The sequence below is a fragment of the Pseudomyrmex gracilis genome, unplaced genomic scaffold (genome assembly GCF_002006095.1).
Source record: "Pseudomyrmex gracilis isolate BER0280 unplaced genomic scaffold, ASM200609v1 scaffold_58, whole genome shotgun sequence".
NCBI classification, from domain to species: domain Eukaryota; kingdom Metazoa; phylum Arthropoda; class Insecta; order Hymenoptera; family Formicidae; genus Pseudomyrmex; species Pseudomyrmex gracilis.
In genome coordinates, this window is record NW_018020642.1 from 599,698 (window position 1) to 618,079 (window position 18,382).

General features: G+C 41.3%; 1 protein-coding gene across 2 annotated transcripts in view; it reads right to left on the reverse strand.

Moving 5' to 3' along the window:
- LOC109854019 overlaps positions 1-18,382 on the reverse strand; it is a 77,762-nt gene that overhangs the window by 40,647 nt on the left and 18,733 nt on the right. The window contains exon 1 of one of the 2 annotated variants that reach the window (XM_020426694.1): positions 5,792-5,832. The exons of the other annotated variant lie outside the window; for it this stretch is intronic. Within the exon in view, the coding sequence (XP_020282283.1) occupies positions 5,792-5,817 (26 nt within the window). The 5' untranslated portion in view covers positions 5,818-5,832. Of the gene's footprint in view, positions 1-5,791; positions 5,833-18,382 lie in introns of those variants that run through there. 2 annotated transcript variants of the gene reach the window in all.

Here is an 18,382-nt window from a genome sequence, read left to right on the forward strand (position 1 = left end):
TCGGACAGATGTCGCGCCGTTACGATAAAGTGTAACGGTAAGACATCTGCGTCTGTTTTCCCCGTTACGTTGTTGTTATGTACACGCTGTACGTGGCGGTACTGCACTGCGAATGAGCGTAAAAAAAAAATATATCGTTTAAAAAAAAAAAAAAAAAAAAAAAAAAAAAAATATTGTCCGCGATCGCGTTACGGGGAAAAGCGAAATGAATTTCTTCGGAGGTAATATGCTTGAATAACATCCGATCGGATTTCGCTTAGCATCCGGTAACGGATTTCCATCCCAAGCTTTTCCCTATCCGACCGTTACCTCCAAAGTAGTCGCACAGAATAGCGTGCGAGAGAGCTACTTGCTCTTTATTATGTAAGATTATTGGAATGCGCGGGGAAGAGAAACTGGATGTGTAACGTGAAGTCAAACTAGAAATGTATACGCGTATTATGTTACTACGACACAACGAAAAACAGAATTTTCTCTGTCTCTCTTTATCCCATTATTAAGTTTATTACTTTAATAAACTTGGTTTAATAAACTTCAACAAGAACAAAGTGAACATAAATTTGTTTAACTAACTTCAATAAACTTCGCCGAGTTTACTCACACTTTTCTGAATATAATTTTGCAATGTTATTTTACAAATCAGAAAAATAAAAAATATGAAGAGAGAGAAAGAAAAATAGAGAGAGAGTGTGTGTAATTATGAAAAAATAAATATCCGTTATTATTACCGGCGTGGAAAAACCCGTCGATTGCGAGATATCTTTTTTCGCGCAAGCATATGGAGAAACAAATGTGCACGCTCGCGCGCGCGCGTTCCGAGAGAGAACGGACGCGAGCAAAAGAGTTGTTCGCCAGCGGCTAGGTCGTTTCTCGACCTTGCCGAGCGGGATTCCTTAGATGCGAAGAAGTTTGCCATTTTTATCGGTCGTTTACCCATCTCCTTTTATTGTTCTCTCCGTATTCTCGATTACGTGTAGAGTGCGAAAGTGTCGGTTAAAGGCGAAGAAACGTTCTCTTCGAATAAAACCGGAATTGCGCATGTTAAATAAACCAAATAAAATCAACTGAATATTTTAATTCCCAAAAGAGAGTATCAAACACACACACACACACACGTCCTTATGCATGTTCTATTTGTGGGACCCGCACGCGAATATTCCCTCGTATGCATATTCCGTTGTGAAGATCCCGTAATATGCATTCATTCGTAAAGTTACCGAGCTATCTGGCTCGAGCGTTACTTTGCAATTCGCAAGTGCATCAGCGCTCACTCGTCACGAATCGTGAATAAAACTTTATTTTGTTTTTTGTTTTTTCTTTTTTTTTCCAAAGCGCAACGTGGCATTTAAATGTCAGATTAAAAGCAGTCCGTTAAGTGCGCGATCGTGATGAAAATAAAATAGATCGTACGGAACCGCGAACAATCGCAATCGAAATGGATTGAATGTAAACAAATACAATTGATATATCCCGAGATGTCTAATTGTTCCGAATATGAGATTTTTGTCGCACCGACAATTTTTGTTTTTGGTTTTCTCTTTTTATTCGTGGAAGTTTTGCGTCTGTCAGACCGCGCTCCTCCCGTTTCCCTTCTTGCAGATCGCAGATCAAGCGAGTATTCGATTTCGCGGCTAGCCAATATCGGTTTTTCTCGCGGCCATGTCTCCAAGACGCGCCAAGATGGTAACGTTATTCGATTTTTATGGATAAGTGGAAACTAGAAACGCGGGAACTGCTACTCCCACTTTGAGACTCTGAAAATCAATGCGCGCAGATCGAGATTTTTCGTTTCCACTTTGAATTCCACCTCAAATATGCATAAATAAATGGGAAAGCGCCGGGGATTGAATCGCAAGTAGTAGTCGAAACGAATCCTACAGTCAGTTCGAGTAGCTCAGTGCGAAACACATAATAAACAAGACCCGCGAGAAAGTAAAATAAAAATGTCACAGCACTCGCCAACACACAAAGAAACAAAACAAAGCATGATCGTTTTACAAACCATATAATACACATATGAAAAGTGTCAGAAATAACTTTAAAAACGTGACTAAGCTAAAGTCACGTGACACGGAAGAGAGGAGAAAACAACACGTGACTAAAATCACGTGACTTTATTTTAATCACGTGTGTTTAAAAACGCGCAACGAAGTTGCGGCGCGAGGCACTGCCGTGCCTTTTGAGTGTCGACGACTGCGGTGAAAAGTGCTCGAGTTAAAAAATGTTTAAATTAAAAACTAGACTCGACTCGTTTCGATTCGGGTTGACTTATTGCCCCTTTGGTGACCGCGGACGCTAGAAAGCGATATAGTTACTTACGTTCAATCGTAACACTTTCTCTGGTGCCTTTTTACTTCTAAAATCCTATCTCGTGGTTTTCATTTAATTGCGTCTAATGGTTGCATTAGTTTTAACCGCTTTTTTGTTCTTTTCATCTCGTAACGGTTATTGTTTTTTAACGTTTAAGCTTTTTATCGACGCAAATAGCAACGTAAGACAATTTGAATCGAGACGTTAAAGAAAACTTCTGATCGCACATAAATTTACAAGAGGGGAGAGAACGAACGAAACACAAACTCCGAAGCGCGCACGTGTGCTCGCTACGATCGCATCGCATCGGGTTTTAAACGGGAACATCCCGTTGAATTGATATTAATGTGTGTTTAAAATCCGTGACTGTGAGAGAAGAGCACGACGCGGAATATAACGCAACGCGATTTTACGATTCTAATCGATGCAGCTCGCCGGAGATATACGATCGCCAATCTGAAAGGGAAATCGAGCATACTACACGCCTCAAACGGATTACCCGGACGATCGACCAAGCCAGCCCAGCGGTTTTGCCTTGTCGTGATCTGAAACCGCGAGCAACGGCGCACTGCGCGCGCTTACCCGGCAAATTTCTACTTTTATTTATGACAGCAAATTGCACTTAACGTCTTCGTGGCGCGCTCGAGAAGGAAAAATAAAAACACACGAACGCTCGTGTCCCGTCGTCGCTCGAATAATTCCGAGCGGATCGAACCAAGTTCTCGATCGAAATCAAAAGCGGATCGCTCGGAAACGGCTTCATTAACCGAAGTGGAATAATTGTGTTAGACCCAATCTCGTGTGTTTGCAGACGGTCTTCTTATCGGTGTAATTAAAAAATCGGAAAATTATTTCAAGATCCGAACACGTGCATAAGCAATTGCCACATCACGACTTGAAACGTTTTTGAACGTTTTACTACGCAACTCAATTTTTAAATATCCCGATTGTTTTGTCAATTTAAAGTCACACGGCGAGAATGGTCGGTCGGTAAATGTGTTGTTGTCATTATATGAGTAATTCAATTAACCAAATGCGATCAATACAACGAGTTTACCAGGCTAGAAGGCTCCTCCCCTACTGCGGGAGAACAGAGAGTTTATGTGTACTGCGATATTTTCACTCTTGTCTATTCTTTTTTCTCTCGCTTGTGACAAACGATATTGAAGTGAGGCTGCGTAAAGCGCAATTGCGAAGAGACACACACACTGCCGGTGTCTTCTCCGCGAGATATTCTCGCTTCGTTGAGTGCGTCGCGCGTTTATTTCCTTAACAACCCGCGAAAGAGGCTTCTTTTGCGCGCGTTCTCGCAAAAATTGAAAAGACGGCAAAAGAGCCACGCGAAGAGGACCCCCCTCTGTCATTTTCACCTGGCGCGCGGCGGCAAGGTATATGGTATTTTATCATTCTCGGTAGAAACGCGGCTCGTGATCACCGCAAGAGGTGGAAGGGAGGAGGGGCAGTGCAGCTATTTATATAAAACCAGATCCCAGCACAATAGCAACTTTCTACTCCTACACGGGAAGCGGTGAGGTCGCCGTGTGAACGTGCAGTCGCGGCCTGCACGCCACGCGGAGGTTGCCCGGTGGAGAGAGATAACGCGCAATAAATGTAATAAATATTTCAAAATTAAATAAACTATCAAGCAAGCGATCAAAAGTTTTGATTTCGATTTTTCAAAAAAAAAAAAAAAAAAGCGATTATAATTTGATTAAAAACGATTTATTCATTCCGTCAAGTAATCCCTCCGTTTGTTATAGTTTGCTGTGTTGTACTTGGTAAAACGAGTAAATTGTTTTTAATCAAATTACTCGGTTCGTTTTTCTCTATCACGAAATCCATTAAAAAACTTTTGCGCTCAATATATTCATCAATACATATTTTACACGAGATGGAAAAAAGAGATGGTCTTTCTTTCATAAAATCGATTGCGAGCTATTTTGCATTTTTTTTTTTTTTTTGTACTTTTTTGTTGTGTTTTTGATAAAACGCAATTATTATAAACAACTTACAAACAAAATGCTGTCGGGAGCGTTGAATGAGTTTAAAATTGATTAAAGTCGGATGCCAAATTGACGCACGCGAGCGCGACAATGACCTTCAGTATTGAATTAGGCACAAATCTCCACTGAATGATAAAGTTTCACAGTCGAGTTCCGCAAAATCACATAAGTCACATTATGTAATACACAAAGATGCTATTAAGTCGCCCGTCATTTTTCTCTCCACTATTAAATTTGTCAGCTAAATTGTCGATTTATTTTCTTAATGAAAGTTGCAGAGGTGCTTTATAAATTTCTAATTTACGTGATTTATAGCTCGTAAGGAAAAAGCGTATCGTGTGCGCGCGCGGGTCGTAATTCTCTTCTCAACGTTCTCCCTCAAGAACGGTTCTCGCCGAGAGTGTGTTACGTTAAAATAGAGCGTAAACAGATCGTGTGCGAGAGCTCGCGCGCGGAACTCGTTAGCGCGTGAACACGATGACGGTAACTAAGCTCTCAAAGAAAATGGACAAGCCGCGCCGGAGGGGAGACATCACAATAATGACCGCAAATCATTCATTATCGCGAGAGGACGCATTAATATTTAACCGCAGTACGATAACTTTCTCTCTCTCTTTCAAAGCTCTTCTCTAATCTTCGCAATAAATTCCATGTGAATCATCTTTAATTTGCAATCGGAGTCAAAGTATCGCGAAAGTCGATGGGGAGGAGTGCGAATAATTGCCGATAACGCCGGTTCGCGTTTACTTAAGATTCTGAGAACGTGCGTTCGTATTATCAGCGCGTTTGCTCTATCCTGACGCGCGGCGACTTTTTCAACTTTTCTCTCCCTTTGTTATTAAAAAATGTCAATATTGATTTTACAATTCGACGGAAATATTCAAACAACAGAGGAAAATATCAGTAGATACAACCGGAAACTATGTATCAAATTCTGATTATTTGTTCAAGAATATCAATGTTTATTATTTGTTTAAGAATATCAATGTTGCGCATAAGTTACCCCGATGCTAAACTTATACGCGAGAGATAAAAGTGAAAAAAAAAAAACACTCTTCGCGTTTATTTTTCAAAACATCGCGAAATTTGCTCAATCGCGAAAATTAAATTCGCATTATTATACAACGTATGCGTATATTATTACATAAATACCTGAGAACTGTGTTTGTTTCTCGCGTCACGCTGGAGTAAACTCGGCGCGCACGATGAGCGGTAGTAGTAGTCAGTCACGATTTTGCTTCACAAAAAGTAATTTATATATGTGCGCATGTTTTATACACACACACACACACGCACGCACGCACACATGCGCGCGAAAAAGGAAGTCGTGGCAGAGAAGGGAAACAAAACGTGGTAATGTCGGGGCGTTAAAGCGAAAGACGGGACAAGCAGGACGCCGTAATAACCGTTCTTTATGCGCATTTCGCGAGATGGAAACACCGGGGATAATTCCAGAGCAGAAGAATGAACACACACACCTGCCGCCAACGAAGCACCCATTCATGCCTCTTCGTTTTCATTCAGCGTTTCTTCTTCTTCTTCACCTCGGCGGTGTCCGTAATTTCTCTTGTTGTTCGCACGACTCCGCGATGTAACCGGCTAATTATTCTCGTCGACTGTAAACTCACTTTAGAAACGATTTCGTGCGATAAAACAACAGAAAATGGCAAAATAATACTTGGCCAAGGTGTGTGTATGTGTCCTTTCTCGCAGTGGCGGTTCTTTTTCTTAATCTCGCCGGGAGTGAAAGAAGCTTTTGTTTCTATGTAGGTGTTGATGTACCTATATAAAGGTGTTTGTTTGTTTAATTAGCACTTGATTTTTATACAGGTGTGCATATGTGTTTTTGTTTGGAAAGAAAGGGCTAACCTCAATAGACATTTTCCGATAAAGACATTATTGAGATAATACGTTAATTGCAAATTACGGAACTCACGAGCCATTGTGAGACAAACCCGTATTTAATGTATACGACTATAAATAACGATAAATCCAGAATCCGGATAATAAGAAAAATTTACAGGAGCTAACACGTATGTGCGCGTTCTTATCGCGATCATATTTAGATGGAAATTGGCAGTCCTATTCGCGAGAAAAAAAAAGTATCTCTTACGTTAAATATAATGACGTTAACGTCGCGCAACATACACGATCCGAGTATAACGTAACGGTAACGTAAGTATGATAAGTTCTGGAAAATTATATCGATCTTGGTGTGTGTAATTAAAAAGCGTTACTTTGTATGATATGTAACACGCGAGTTTCTCTCGTTCATAAAAGGAAAACTCGTTCCGCGGAGATTCTATTTTCATTCAGAACACACTTTGTGTGATATAAAAAAAAAAAGAATTGCAGCAATGTATAACGCACCTGACCCGCATCGCGAATGAATAATCGATATCGAACGTTTTACGCGTGTGGTAAAATTCAGAAATAAGTTTGTTTTATATCAATTATTCACCAGAATCTCCAATTTAGTTACAATGCGTTTCTCATCGATAATTAATATGACGAAATTCTGGTTGTAATTACTCGCTCGATGACCTCCCGATGTGTTGTTCTAAAATTGAAGTTTATTTAACGCGAATGTGATCGATATCAAAGAGAGTGTCGAACGGTTCGAGTAAAATTGACGTTTCTTGACGAAAATGCATTATGTTAGTAGTCGCATATACGCATGTAATTAGCTTTCTAAACTCACATCGCGACTACTATTTTGAGATCGACCAGCGCACACGCGCGTAACAACTTCTATAGTAACTCGGTTGGCTACCTGCTAACTTATCGTTTCAACTTTTCACTTAAAGCAAAAGCAAGCGTTGTTATCAATGCGAACCGCGTAAAATAATTCAGTTACAGTAGAATCTTGCGCAACTTGAACGCATTACGAAAAGCTCAATCTTTAAAGCAATCTCTTAAAAAAAGTCTTTTGCAAATCACACGCGAATAAATACTCTTTCCTTTTGTCTCGTCAAATTTATAGCCATTTATTGTGCGTAACACTTTGTCGCTGTTATTTATCGCGACAATTAAACGTCCACGGCAATTAAGCGCGCGTCTTCTCTTTTGAGGCGAACAGAGTTGGCGAAATGAGAATACGAGAGAAGCAAAACATTCCGCGCGTATAACTGACGCTCTTGAATAAAGCATCACAGAATCGTCAAGTTTCATATGTCGTCTCGGTTTTACTCCCGTTCTCTATTTTCGATGGGCAAGCAGGTAATTAAATCCGTCGTAGTTGGCGAAATTACAAGCGCGAGTTCCGTTTTCTGCTCTCACATGACTGTCGCACAATAAAGCGGGAATGAAAAGAAAACGAGAGAAAGAGAGAAAGAGAGAGAGAGACACATCGTCAATTCTCTCTGGTCTCCAGCATTCTACTTCCGTCTCGCAATTTTCATCCGAGCATTCTCGCCGCTTCGACGCGAGAGATCGAGCGCGAGCACTTAAAAGGGAACTTATCCCGCTCTGTCCCGATCAGGTTTGGACGTGAGCTCTGTCTGTTCGCCTGATAAAAAAAACTTTCATATTATAGCGGAAATTCATTCGCCTCCGCTTTAATATCCGCTTCTGACTGTTCTTTTCGAGTGTCTTTTGATACTTTCCGAAAGAAAAAAAGAAGACTACAGAACGCGAACAGAAATTCAATGCCGAAAGTCGCATTTTGCGAGCAAAACGTATGTATAAAACGACGTCAAAATACGTCAAAATAATATGTTCAATCAGCGGACAAGATTCCCGACGGTTTCTGACAGTTCATTCTGATGTTATTTTTATATTTATGAAAATTTTCTCTGTTTTTGACATTTGTAACGCTATGTACACAATCGGCAACAGTACATATACGCCTGCAGTCTCTGAGCGCGCATTAATTATTGAAGCGTGCTGCTCAGCGTTAAGTGAAATGGAGTGTATACTGCAAATAGCAAGTAGAAGTTTACATAGTTTCATGATAAAGAGCAAAGTTCATCTCTCTAATCAATTGGATGATTTGCCGTCGTTGGAGCTATTTGCTTAATGAAGATGGCTTAATCAAAGTTTTGCGCGGATTAGTCGAAACATTCATTTGAACGATTGATCTCCATTTCCGAGCGAAGTAAAAATTGCGCTTATTGTTGAAATTAATGACCGTGTACGAAGAGAAATTCCAGCGCATTGCCGCGTTGATCTGTGATCGCAATAAATATCTTTTGCGCGCAACGTGACGAGAATCTCTCGCGTGAAGAAGACAAGAGTAAAATATAATTCCGTTGCGGATCGCGAAGAAAAGCGGAATCGCAAACGCAAGACGGCGGAAGAACCGGTCGATGAGAATGACGAAAAAACGTCGGCAAAATGTGCTCTCGTATCTCGTCACACGTGAGATACGTGCGATTTTTTTTGTCGCCGGGTTCGTGGCCGCCGCCGCCACCACGTCACGTTGACATTTCGTTGAGAAGAATTTAAAGCGAGTCGGGACATGCGCGCGGTTAAAGATGAGAAAAAAAACATTCCGAGATATTTCGCCGTTGCCTTCCTCGTTGACGAGAAGAGCGGGACCGCGTTTGTGTGAGGGAAATCATGAAACGCGCTCGTTGATATTGTCTTTCGCGTGGAAGACGTCGCGGTCACTTTAAAAGTCGTGAGAGAATGTCCCTTTCAACGACAACTAACCTAACACACAAGGAACAGAGCAAGAAACTCGATCGAAACTGGTTTCTTCCGTGTTTTTTTTCGCATTACACACGTCGTCGCTTCTCTCTCGTTTGCGAAAAGACATTTCGTTTATACGCGAATTTCGATTGGATTCCCAATTCTCTCTCGTCAGATATCGCGAGCCGATAGTCCCGCGGAAAGATTACGCGGTCATACGTGTTCTAAGTCGAGAAATGAGCGCGTGGAATACGATACTAACTCGATGAGAAATATCGGATAGCGTATCTCTGCGTCTCAGCGGAGAGAGAAGGAGAAAGAGAGAGAGAAATCGATCTCAAGTATCTTTTTTTTTTTTATCTCTGATAGAATACGCGACTAAATATTTTGTGTTTTTTCGCTCATAATCTACAATGAAAACGGACCGTAAAATTGGAATGAAAGAGAACAGAGAACGTTGAAAATAAATACGAGGACAATAGAGAGCGCGATATACAACGCGTGTATGCGCTCACAAGCGCATTCCACCAGAAAATCGCGTGGACGCGTCGATGCACCGTGATTTTCCAGGTGCGCACAAGCAGGACGACCACGGGATAAATTCCATAGATAATTCAACGGGGATGAAACGAGAATTTTGTTGTTCGCAGAGAGAAGATAGCGAGAGATGAGAGAGAGAGAGAGAGAGAGACAATTTTACATTTCATATTGTATGCAACGTACATATATTGTATGTCTCTAAAGAAATATTTATATCAAGAAGCGCATTTCTTCGCTTTGACGAAGACAAAATTTTATTAAAAAAAAAAAAAAAAAAATCAATCTCTCTACCTTTTACATATTATATATCTCCTCGATTGTGCTCCAGACAAGTTCTGGGCGAAGAAAGCGCGATCCCGATTCAATTTTCCGCGTTTATTTTTCCATCGCTACGGTATACAGAATCCGTAAAAGGAAAAGAAAGTAGCAGAGAGCGACGGCCGAGCGATTTACAGTATGCAGATTCATCGGCACCACCCGTTTTGGCGCAACGAAAGGCAGGCGGCAATTACGCGCTACGCCGGTACAAACCTGTTCTCGGATCTGTAAGGACGGGTTTCCGTTTCCCGGCTCGTTACGGCGACACGGTCGAGCGGCTCATTCCGCAGCCAGAAAAGTGCGCGCGCCTGCTATCGCGGGCTTCCCTGATGCTCTATCCCGTTTGCAGCTTCCTCCCCTCCCCCCGTCCTTCCCGCTGTCCCCAACTGTACTCTGTGAGAAAATTCGCAATATCTTTTCGAGTTTTCGATTGGTGGAGACGCGAGATACATATATATTATACGTCAAGTTTAATACGAGGAGTGTCGTTGCGAGATTCTAAACGAGCAATCCTCACTTTTCAAAATGTTGTTCACGTCCCATGTGTTTACTATCGTGTTTGAAGCAACGTTTGAAACAAACAAACGATCGAAACACAGTTTTTCACGTCAATTCTCCAAAATTACACGCGAGTGGAGTTTTTGCAACAACGTATCTCTCGTATATCGTAACGGATGTCGAATTTCGTGTTCACGGAGCTCTCTGTCTATCCGCGTTCGAACTTTCGGCCCGCCCGTCGAAAAGCCAGGAACGAAGCTTCAGTTACCGGAGCGCGTGATTACACGACGGGATCTCGCGATAGTCAAGTCAGCGGATGTAATCCGTTGAATTAATTAAGCCAACCGGCCTCGTGTAGCCTCTCCTCGCTGCTCCCCGGCTCCCCGAATTAACAGCTCGTGCCATTTTCGTGATGGGTGATTTTAGGCGCGCGAATTACGTATAATTCAGCGCTAATGCGAAAACTCGAATTACATCGGATAAGGTATTTACACATCGCGGATCGTACGCGCACGCAAACTTCGCACGTTCGAATGTACACACACACACACACACACACACACACGCGGAAGGAATTAATTTTACACACATATCTCTCTTCTTCGAACAAGTTTTAAGCATAGCAGTTGTTATTATCGCGCTTCTTTAATTATCTCGAATACAAACTTGCGTGTTTAGCGTATTTTGTTACGTAACGTCTGTTGTTGCGGGAACTTTGAACACTTTCCCCATCCCGCTCGACGTGTGAAATTTGCAAACTCCAATGCAAATGTCACTTACACAGTACTATTTTCAGTAAAAAAAACTATAACCAACTGTGATATACAAAACTTTAGTTCTCCAAATCACAAGCGTGAGAAAAATGCAAATGCGAATTTGCAATTTGCAAAACGACACAAAGCGCGGCTTCAAAAGCTAATGAATAAACACGTTCCGATTAGCATCGATGAATAATCAATTTCACGAAACTAACTACTCTAATAAAGCCGCGTTAAATCGTTGTTTCGCGAAACAAATCCGAAAGATCGATATTGTGTGGATGACGATTACGAAAGGACGGAGAAGACAATTTCTGTTGGATGCTCGAAACGCGTCGCGGCGGAGATAATTCTCGAGACGCGAAGAAAATAATTGATCATCGCGGAGGCGGCGGTAGCGCTGCGTCACAAAAGTAATAATCGCGGAGAGTCGTGCGGCGCCGCGCAACACAGCCGGTCCGATTCTCACCCACAACGCGGGGGCTATTCGAGAGGCAGAAAAGTGAAAGCCGCGACGCGTAACGATCTAAACTATATCTTGTTTTAGCGACGAGGAAAGAAGGACGAGAGAAGCGATTCGAGTTATATAGCACGGGAAGGACGAAAAGCCGCGAGAATACGATAGGATGCGAGAGGGCGAGAGGGAGAGAGGGAGAGAGGGAGGGAGAGAGAGAGAGAGAGAGAGAGAGAGAAGGAGAAGGACTTCTTACACTCTTCAACTATCAGAATGTAGACCACGGGAGAGCGTGTCGCAACCGTCTGTTTGCCTCACTACTTCCCACATCTCTTTCTTCGACATCGCCGAAGCTTTGCCGCTCTCAACAGAAACCTCTCTATCCCTTTGTGTTGTGATACCACGAGAAACCGCCGTTCTCTGACGAAGTCCAAAGTTCCTTCACGTCACGACGGTTTGTTTGTTTTTTTCTCATCCAACAATGAATAACGCAAACTGCGCAAATTAAAATTATTTCTACGCATCTAAAGTATATTATATACGTAAAATGCAAATTATTATTTTACAAATCTTTTGACAAAGCGGAAATTATTTTCGAACTTCCAATTTGCGCACCGCCTGTTACGCGCATCTCTCTTTTGGCGAGCAAAGATCGTTTTTTTTTCCATTGAAATAGATTTTGCGTGAATAGAAGTTTTGAAATGAATTCAAAACTACTCGGCAAATTAATTTCCCAGTGAAAAGAGACAAATAAGATAAGAGTGTGGCACACAGTTAGAAAATATCGTATATTTTCATATATTGCATCTGGGTCATAGTATAAGACACCGCTGCGATATCAAGAGACCAACATGGAGGATGTCGCAACGGAATATCTCTCTCGCCATCTCCTACACCTCTTTTTTCGACATTCACCGCGAGCCCTGCCTTTTGTTCGTGCCTCACCTCGTGTCCTTATTAAGTGCATAACACGAATACTCGCGACAAACTCGTACAAACCGAAATGTGTTTACAAAGACGGAAAGAACTCGTGAATTTAATTTTTAAAATAACGATATACGCGTAATTTCTCAAAATAAATTGATTTACTTATTAAATTCGCTTCGATTAAAACGAGATCATATAATAAAACCACAAATTAAAGATTAATAACCACCGCAAAATTAACTCTGTCAAATAAAAAATAAAAAATTTAAAAAAAACAACAACAACAAACAAACAAACAAACAAAAAACGTTTTTAGGTCAAATGTAATTCTATTGAAGCTAAAACGAGTTTGTGTAACAAAGAAAATTTCACACAAAGTTTAATTATAACAGACTCTTTCTATGAACACAATAAAAGAATGGAAACAATTACATTACCGTCATGAGCATTTCCTAAACTTATACGCAATACTACTACTATTCTCTCTTTGTCTCTCTCTCGCGCGAGAAAAAGTTATTTTAAATCGAATATAAATGTTTTCTCTCTTTCGCCGTTGATTGAAGGAATTATTTATTTCGCTTAACGAGATTAAAAAAAAAAAAAAAAAAATCTGCCTTCATCTCTGGATAACAAATTATTTTATTTGAAAAAAAAAAGAAGAAATGCGCGTCCGTTTCTTAACGCTACCTCGAGTTTTTCGCATCCGCATTGCCGCTTTTGTTTCGCTTCTTCGTTGTATTTACACGTGTGTGTGTGTACCTACGTCGCGTCGCGTCCGCGAAAGTCACCTTCTTACGAAATCCGCACATTTGCGATCGTACGGCGTGGAGAGACAGGAAGGTATCACACATCTATCGACTTCCTTGCGCATTTACACATTGTTGAACAAGATTTTCAGGTGAAAGTTCATCGGAGATAGGACGAAGAGACGAAAGAGAACAGAAGCGGAAGAACAAAAGAAGAACGGAACCGACGTCGGAAAAGAAAAGAAAAATAAGCGAGCAGACTCGATCGGCGTCTGTTTTCCGGTCGCGAAGTCCGCATACAAACGTATCGCGATCGCGTTCTCTTTTGCCGTGCGAAGTGATAGCGACGATTTCCCTCTCTCGATGAGTTTAGCGCTCCAGTAATTAATGTTTGTTCCTCGCGGCTAGGGAAGAAACGGCGCACGAGATTTAAATCTACACGAAAGTGTCACGAGAGAAATCCTGAGTGCAGACATAGATCGCGATTCAATCAAAATGGGTCGATCGAGAGATTTTTCGTGAATTTTCGCAATCGTACGATCTACTACGAAGCTTGTCCTGAACCCTCGTTGTCGCAAAAACAAAGTCGAACTTCGTTAACTCGAAGATTTCTCAAAGGCAAATTTTTTTATTTTTATCAATTTCTTACAGAAATTTCCTTTTAAGTCAAAGAAAATAGAAGAATAAACTGGAATTTACTACACAATTTCGAATTATTTCGCAATTTATTTTTCCATATCTCGAAACGAACCTCACGAATTTTTATGTAATAAAAAACTCCGGCTCTCAAATTTATTTTTTCTTCCCTTGAGATTCGCGCTCGATCTTTCAAAGAGCCGCTCTCGAGCTGATTTCACGAGACGAGTGACACGTCCTTCAAGAGTTAAAGAGATGTAAATAGTCAAGGGGAATTTCATTTCCGTCTGTATAAATAAAAATTGCAAGATTGTTAGTTGCGCGAGGATGAGATTCTCTCTCGTCAATGTTTCACAAGTTCTCTCTCAAAGTAGCAGAATTCGTTTAAAAAAAAAAAGATACTGAAATTTATTCGATCGAAAAATGTTGCGTGTGGTCGAAAGTTACGCCAGTGTGCGTGTGTGTGTGTGTGTGTAGGACGCGATAAAATCCTACCGGGTCATGAATATTGAGACTCTTCTCGATGAGCGCTTCACGCTTTAGCCCCTCTTAATTGCGTTGCGATTTGCATACACGCCTTTTTTTCTCATTCACGCGCCAACTACACACACCCGGGTGGAAGAGGAAGAGGTAGGCAGACGAAAGGATGATGCCAGGCGCATAGATCACGTATGAGGCAGATTGCGGGGTACGAGACCAATCACGGAATCGGATACACACGTGCAGCACAAGACGATACACGTCTTATTATAGACTCCGCGAGGAGGTTTCACCGCGTGGCTTCCACCGCAAGCAGAGAAATGTAAGTAAAGATATCGACGAAAAAGAAACGAACACGTCACGGCGAAGAAAAGGGAGAGAATCCCCGCAAGAGAAAAGAACGTCGAGTAGAAAAAGAATAGAAAAACAGGAAGAGACACAAAAGAATGATCGAAACAGACGGAAATTGTGTGTCTGTGTGTGTAAACAAACATATTCTTATTTTCTAATTTATGCCATGATTAAGAAAGAACATATGTAAACTTTTGGGATTGACACTGTGTGTCTAACGCAAAGTCAAAAACGAATGAAAAATTAATCAAATTGCAAAGTTAACTCGACGCACTCTCGGCGCTCTTAAAACATTTACAAAACATTTCCAAAAAGTTAAAACGTTCAGAGCTTGTACGAAAAAAAGAGAAAAAAGTGTTTTTTTTTTTTTTTTTAATACGCTCACAAATTCGGTTGCAAAAGTGTACAGTTTGTATACACAGTTATGCCGTTATTAAAGAGAATTTTTCTACTATTGAAACGCAAAATAAAACAAATTACTTGCCAGAATATAAAAGTTTCTTTTAATATTCACATGTCGAGATCTACCAAAAGCGCTTCGTGTTTGCCTGTAATATTGTGCGGTTTGAATACACCCGAGAAAAATACATTTTTCTACGTCTACCTCCACTGTGTTTTATTCGAAAGATTATATGCGCTATATTTTTTAAATTTAATGTTACACGTGGACCTGTGTTTTTACTATTTACTCTGATCTCTCTCTCTCTCTCTCTCTCTCTCTCTCTCTCTCTCTCTCTCTCTCACGCGCGCGCGTGTAAGAAAATTATATTTAATACACGTACGCGCAAAAATACACACTAAAAAATGTGTTTTAATATATTAAAACTGTATTTAACGTGTTGAAATACAGCGAAATAAAAATTGTTGTTTTTAACGCAACACAGCAGCTGCTAATAATCTTCCTCGGTGGATCCTCTTCTTCTCTCGGGATCGAGCAAGACGTGTTTCGAGAAATCTTGATCCGAGTCACGATCATCGATCTGACAAAAGCAAACATGAATCACGGGCGTTTTGCAGACGCTATAAACGGAGCGCTTCTCTTCGTTTAACCTGAAACCCCGGTTCCTCGCCGCGTTTTATTACTTGCTGTTATTGTTAGTTGTATGTTTCTCACCGGGGGCGTAATACCCAAGCTGGGAATCGAGCGAGGCTCTTAGAGCGGATGATGTAAGAAAGTCGTTAATTATTTTCGGTACCCACCGCAGGTAGGGTATTTCCCAGAAGCGCAGAAGAAGCAAAACGGACTGAGCGCGATTTATCCGCGTGCGCAACGAATGCGCGATCTATCACGGGGTATAAGCTCGGATTTAGTTCTCTCGAGTCTTATCCGCATTGTGTGTGTTTGCGAAGTTGCCAATCGCGAGAGCGTTCTCCAACTGCTACATCAAATAAATTCCGCACTAATTTCTGACATAAAAAATTCAATCAATTTAAGTACCCTTTAAATTAGTAAAAAGCTTTTTTTAAAGCATCAAAAAAGAGGTCAAAGACAATGTTGCAAAATATTTTACACAAAATATCTTATGTTAATGATGTACAAAAATTAAACGACCGCAAAGCTGTGCTGTCATCCGAAAAAATGGTCAGGTCTTACGAGCGTGTGAAAAAAAGAAGAACATCGCATTGAAGAAATTGCGCAAGAAAGTTAAATGACGATAAATATCGACTCTCTCTCTTTTTACGACATTAAATCCGGAGATTAGCATATGCATGAAAGCTCATTTTATCTCTCTCTCTCTCTCTATGACTATGGCACATTTTACGACGGTTCTCTTAAAGATCAGCTTCTCCACCAGTGTCAGCGGTACGGTTGTTTTCGGCGTGATACGTTTTACGAGGATCGCATCTTTATGGGTACACCTCATCACCGGATATTGCGCTCCCGTTGAGCACCGCAACACGAAAGAAATTTGCAAGCAATTTGAAATTCAAGCGAGCGAGAGAGAGAGAGAAAGACGTAAGCGCGGGTAAAAACGATTTTCCATCGCCCACTATGTTGCAAAAATAAAGTCTATTTATTGCAATCAACTTGTACAATTGTATCAAAGCATTTGCATACTTTTATTCTTTCACTTCATTCGAAAATTCTATACTTCGCGATCTTTCTCTATTTTTCCATATATTCTCCATCTCTAAAACAGTCAAGGATCTTTTATCAATGTAAAGCAGGTTTCCTCTCTGAAGGATATTATTGCAAAGTAGATGTCACATAGCCTCTCTTGACGTGGTAAAATAAGAAACAGTCTGGTGTCCCTTTTCGAAGATATAAAAGTGAGTTGACGAACCGCGAAGAGGAAGCTGCAGTAGCGGCGGCAGCGGCGGCGACGACGACGACGACGACGATGACGACGACGATGGGTGGCGCCGGCTGATGCGCCATGAACTTTAGTAGCTATATCGATTGTGTGTGCATCCGCAAAGCCAACCCCAGCAAGACACCTTCTGGTCTGCCGCCGCCCTTGACACGCGTTCGCAGACGATGTGGCTCCTACGCTTGGAGCGCAATGCCAACGAAAGAGAGAGGATCACGCGTCGGCGAGACGAGGACGCTAAAGGGACAAGGAGATGCGTCAAGCAAGACGATTGCGGCAGCAGCGTCTGCAGAGCACCGCAATCAAACGCGGATCTATAACCGAGAGAAAGTAAGAGAAAAAGTTTCTTCTTTACACGTTTCATCGTTTTCTTTGATTTTTGTTCCTCCATAAAACTTTTCTCGCGGTTCTTATTGTAACAAAACGCGGGGAAAAAAGCGCTCGGAACATAATCTAAAATCCTTCTTTCTGTGAATTCTCTCCTGATCCTCTCCTAAAATCTTTTTCGAAATTGCTTCGTGTTTACTTTTATACTTTTGTAATAAAATGAATCTCTACGAGATTGTTCGAGACTCATAATTTAAACTTTAAGTCCCTTCTCGCGCGTCACATACACAACGTTTATACGATGCGAAGGGGAACGTATTTATATATCAAGACATCTACGCTCTGTCTCTCTAAAGGACAGAGAAAGAGGAGGAGAAGAGGAGGAAAGGTCATCATAATTTCACGTGAAATTATATATTTTCACGTTTTCCGCGCGGCGAGAGACGAGAAGATACGACACGGCGATTGTCTAAGCGTGCGTGCGTGCGCGCGCGCGCGCGAGCATATACGAGTCGAAATAATAAGAGAGACGCTTAGCAATACGAAATCTCGAAAACCCGTTTAGCAGGTCTCTAGCGGACGTTGTCGTTTGCGTGCGTGCGGCGCGCAATTTACGCGGGCGTGCGGCGCGTTTTTCACGATTCTACGGTCTGCACGTGACAGCGCCGCGGCACAGACCAGAGAAATTTAACACATTGTGGGACGTATTGCCGCGCGCAATTGCCGTGCAATAGAAAGGTAAACCCTCGGTACATGTCGCCAATGCGGGCATAAACGTTAAACATTTTTATACTGCGTTCCTTTATTATTTTTATTATTATTATTATTTTCTCCCATTTAATACATTACGTGCTGTAGATGATTTGATTACATCTCGATTTCTCTCTCACCTCGCGTATTTCCACGTTCAAAAATAAATCGCGCGCAAATTTTTTTTTTTTTTTTTATCGATCTGTAGACAAATTTTATTGCCAGCAAAATTCACAACGGACGCTTGTAAGAACGGTATTGTTTTGTCTTTGCGAAACGCCTTTGTCTTTGTGAATAAATTTGTGTTTTGACCTCGATTTTTTTTTTTACTTCGGTCGGG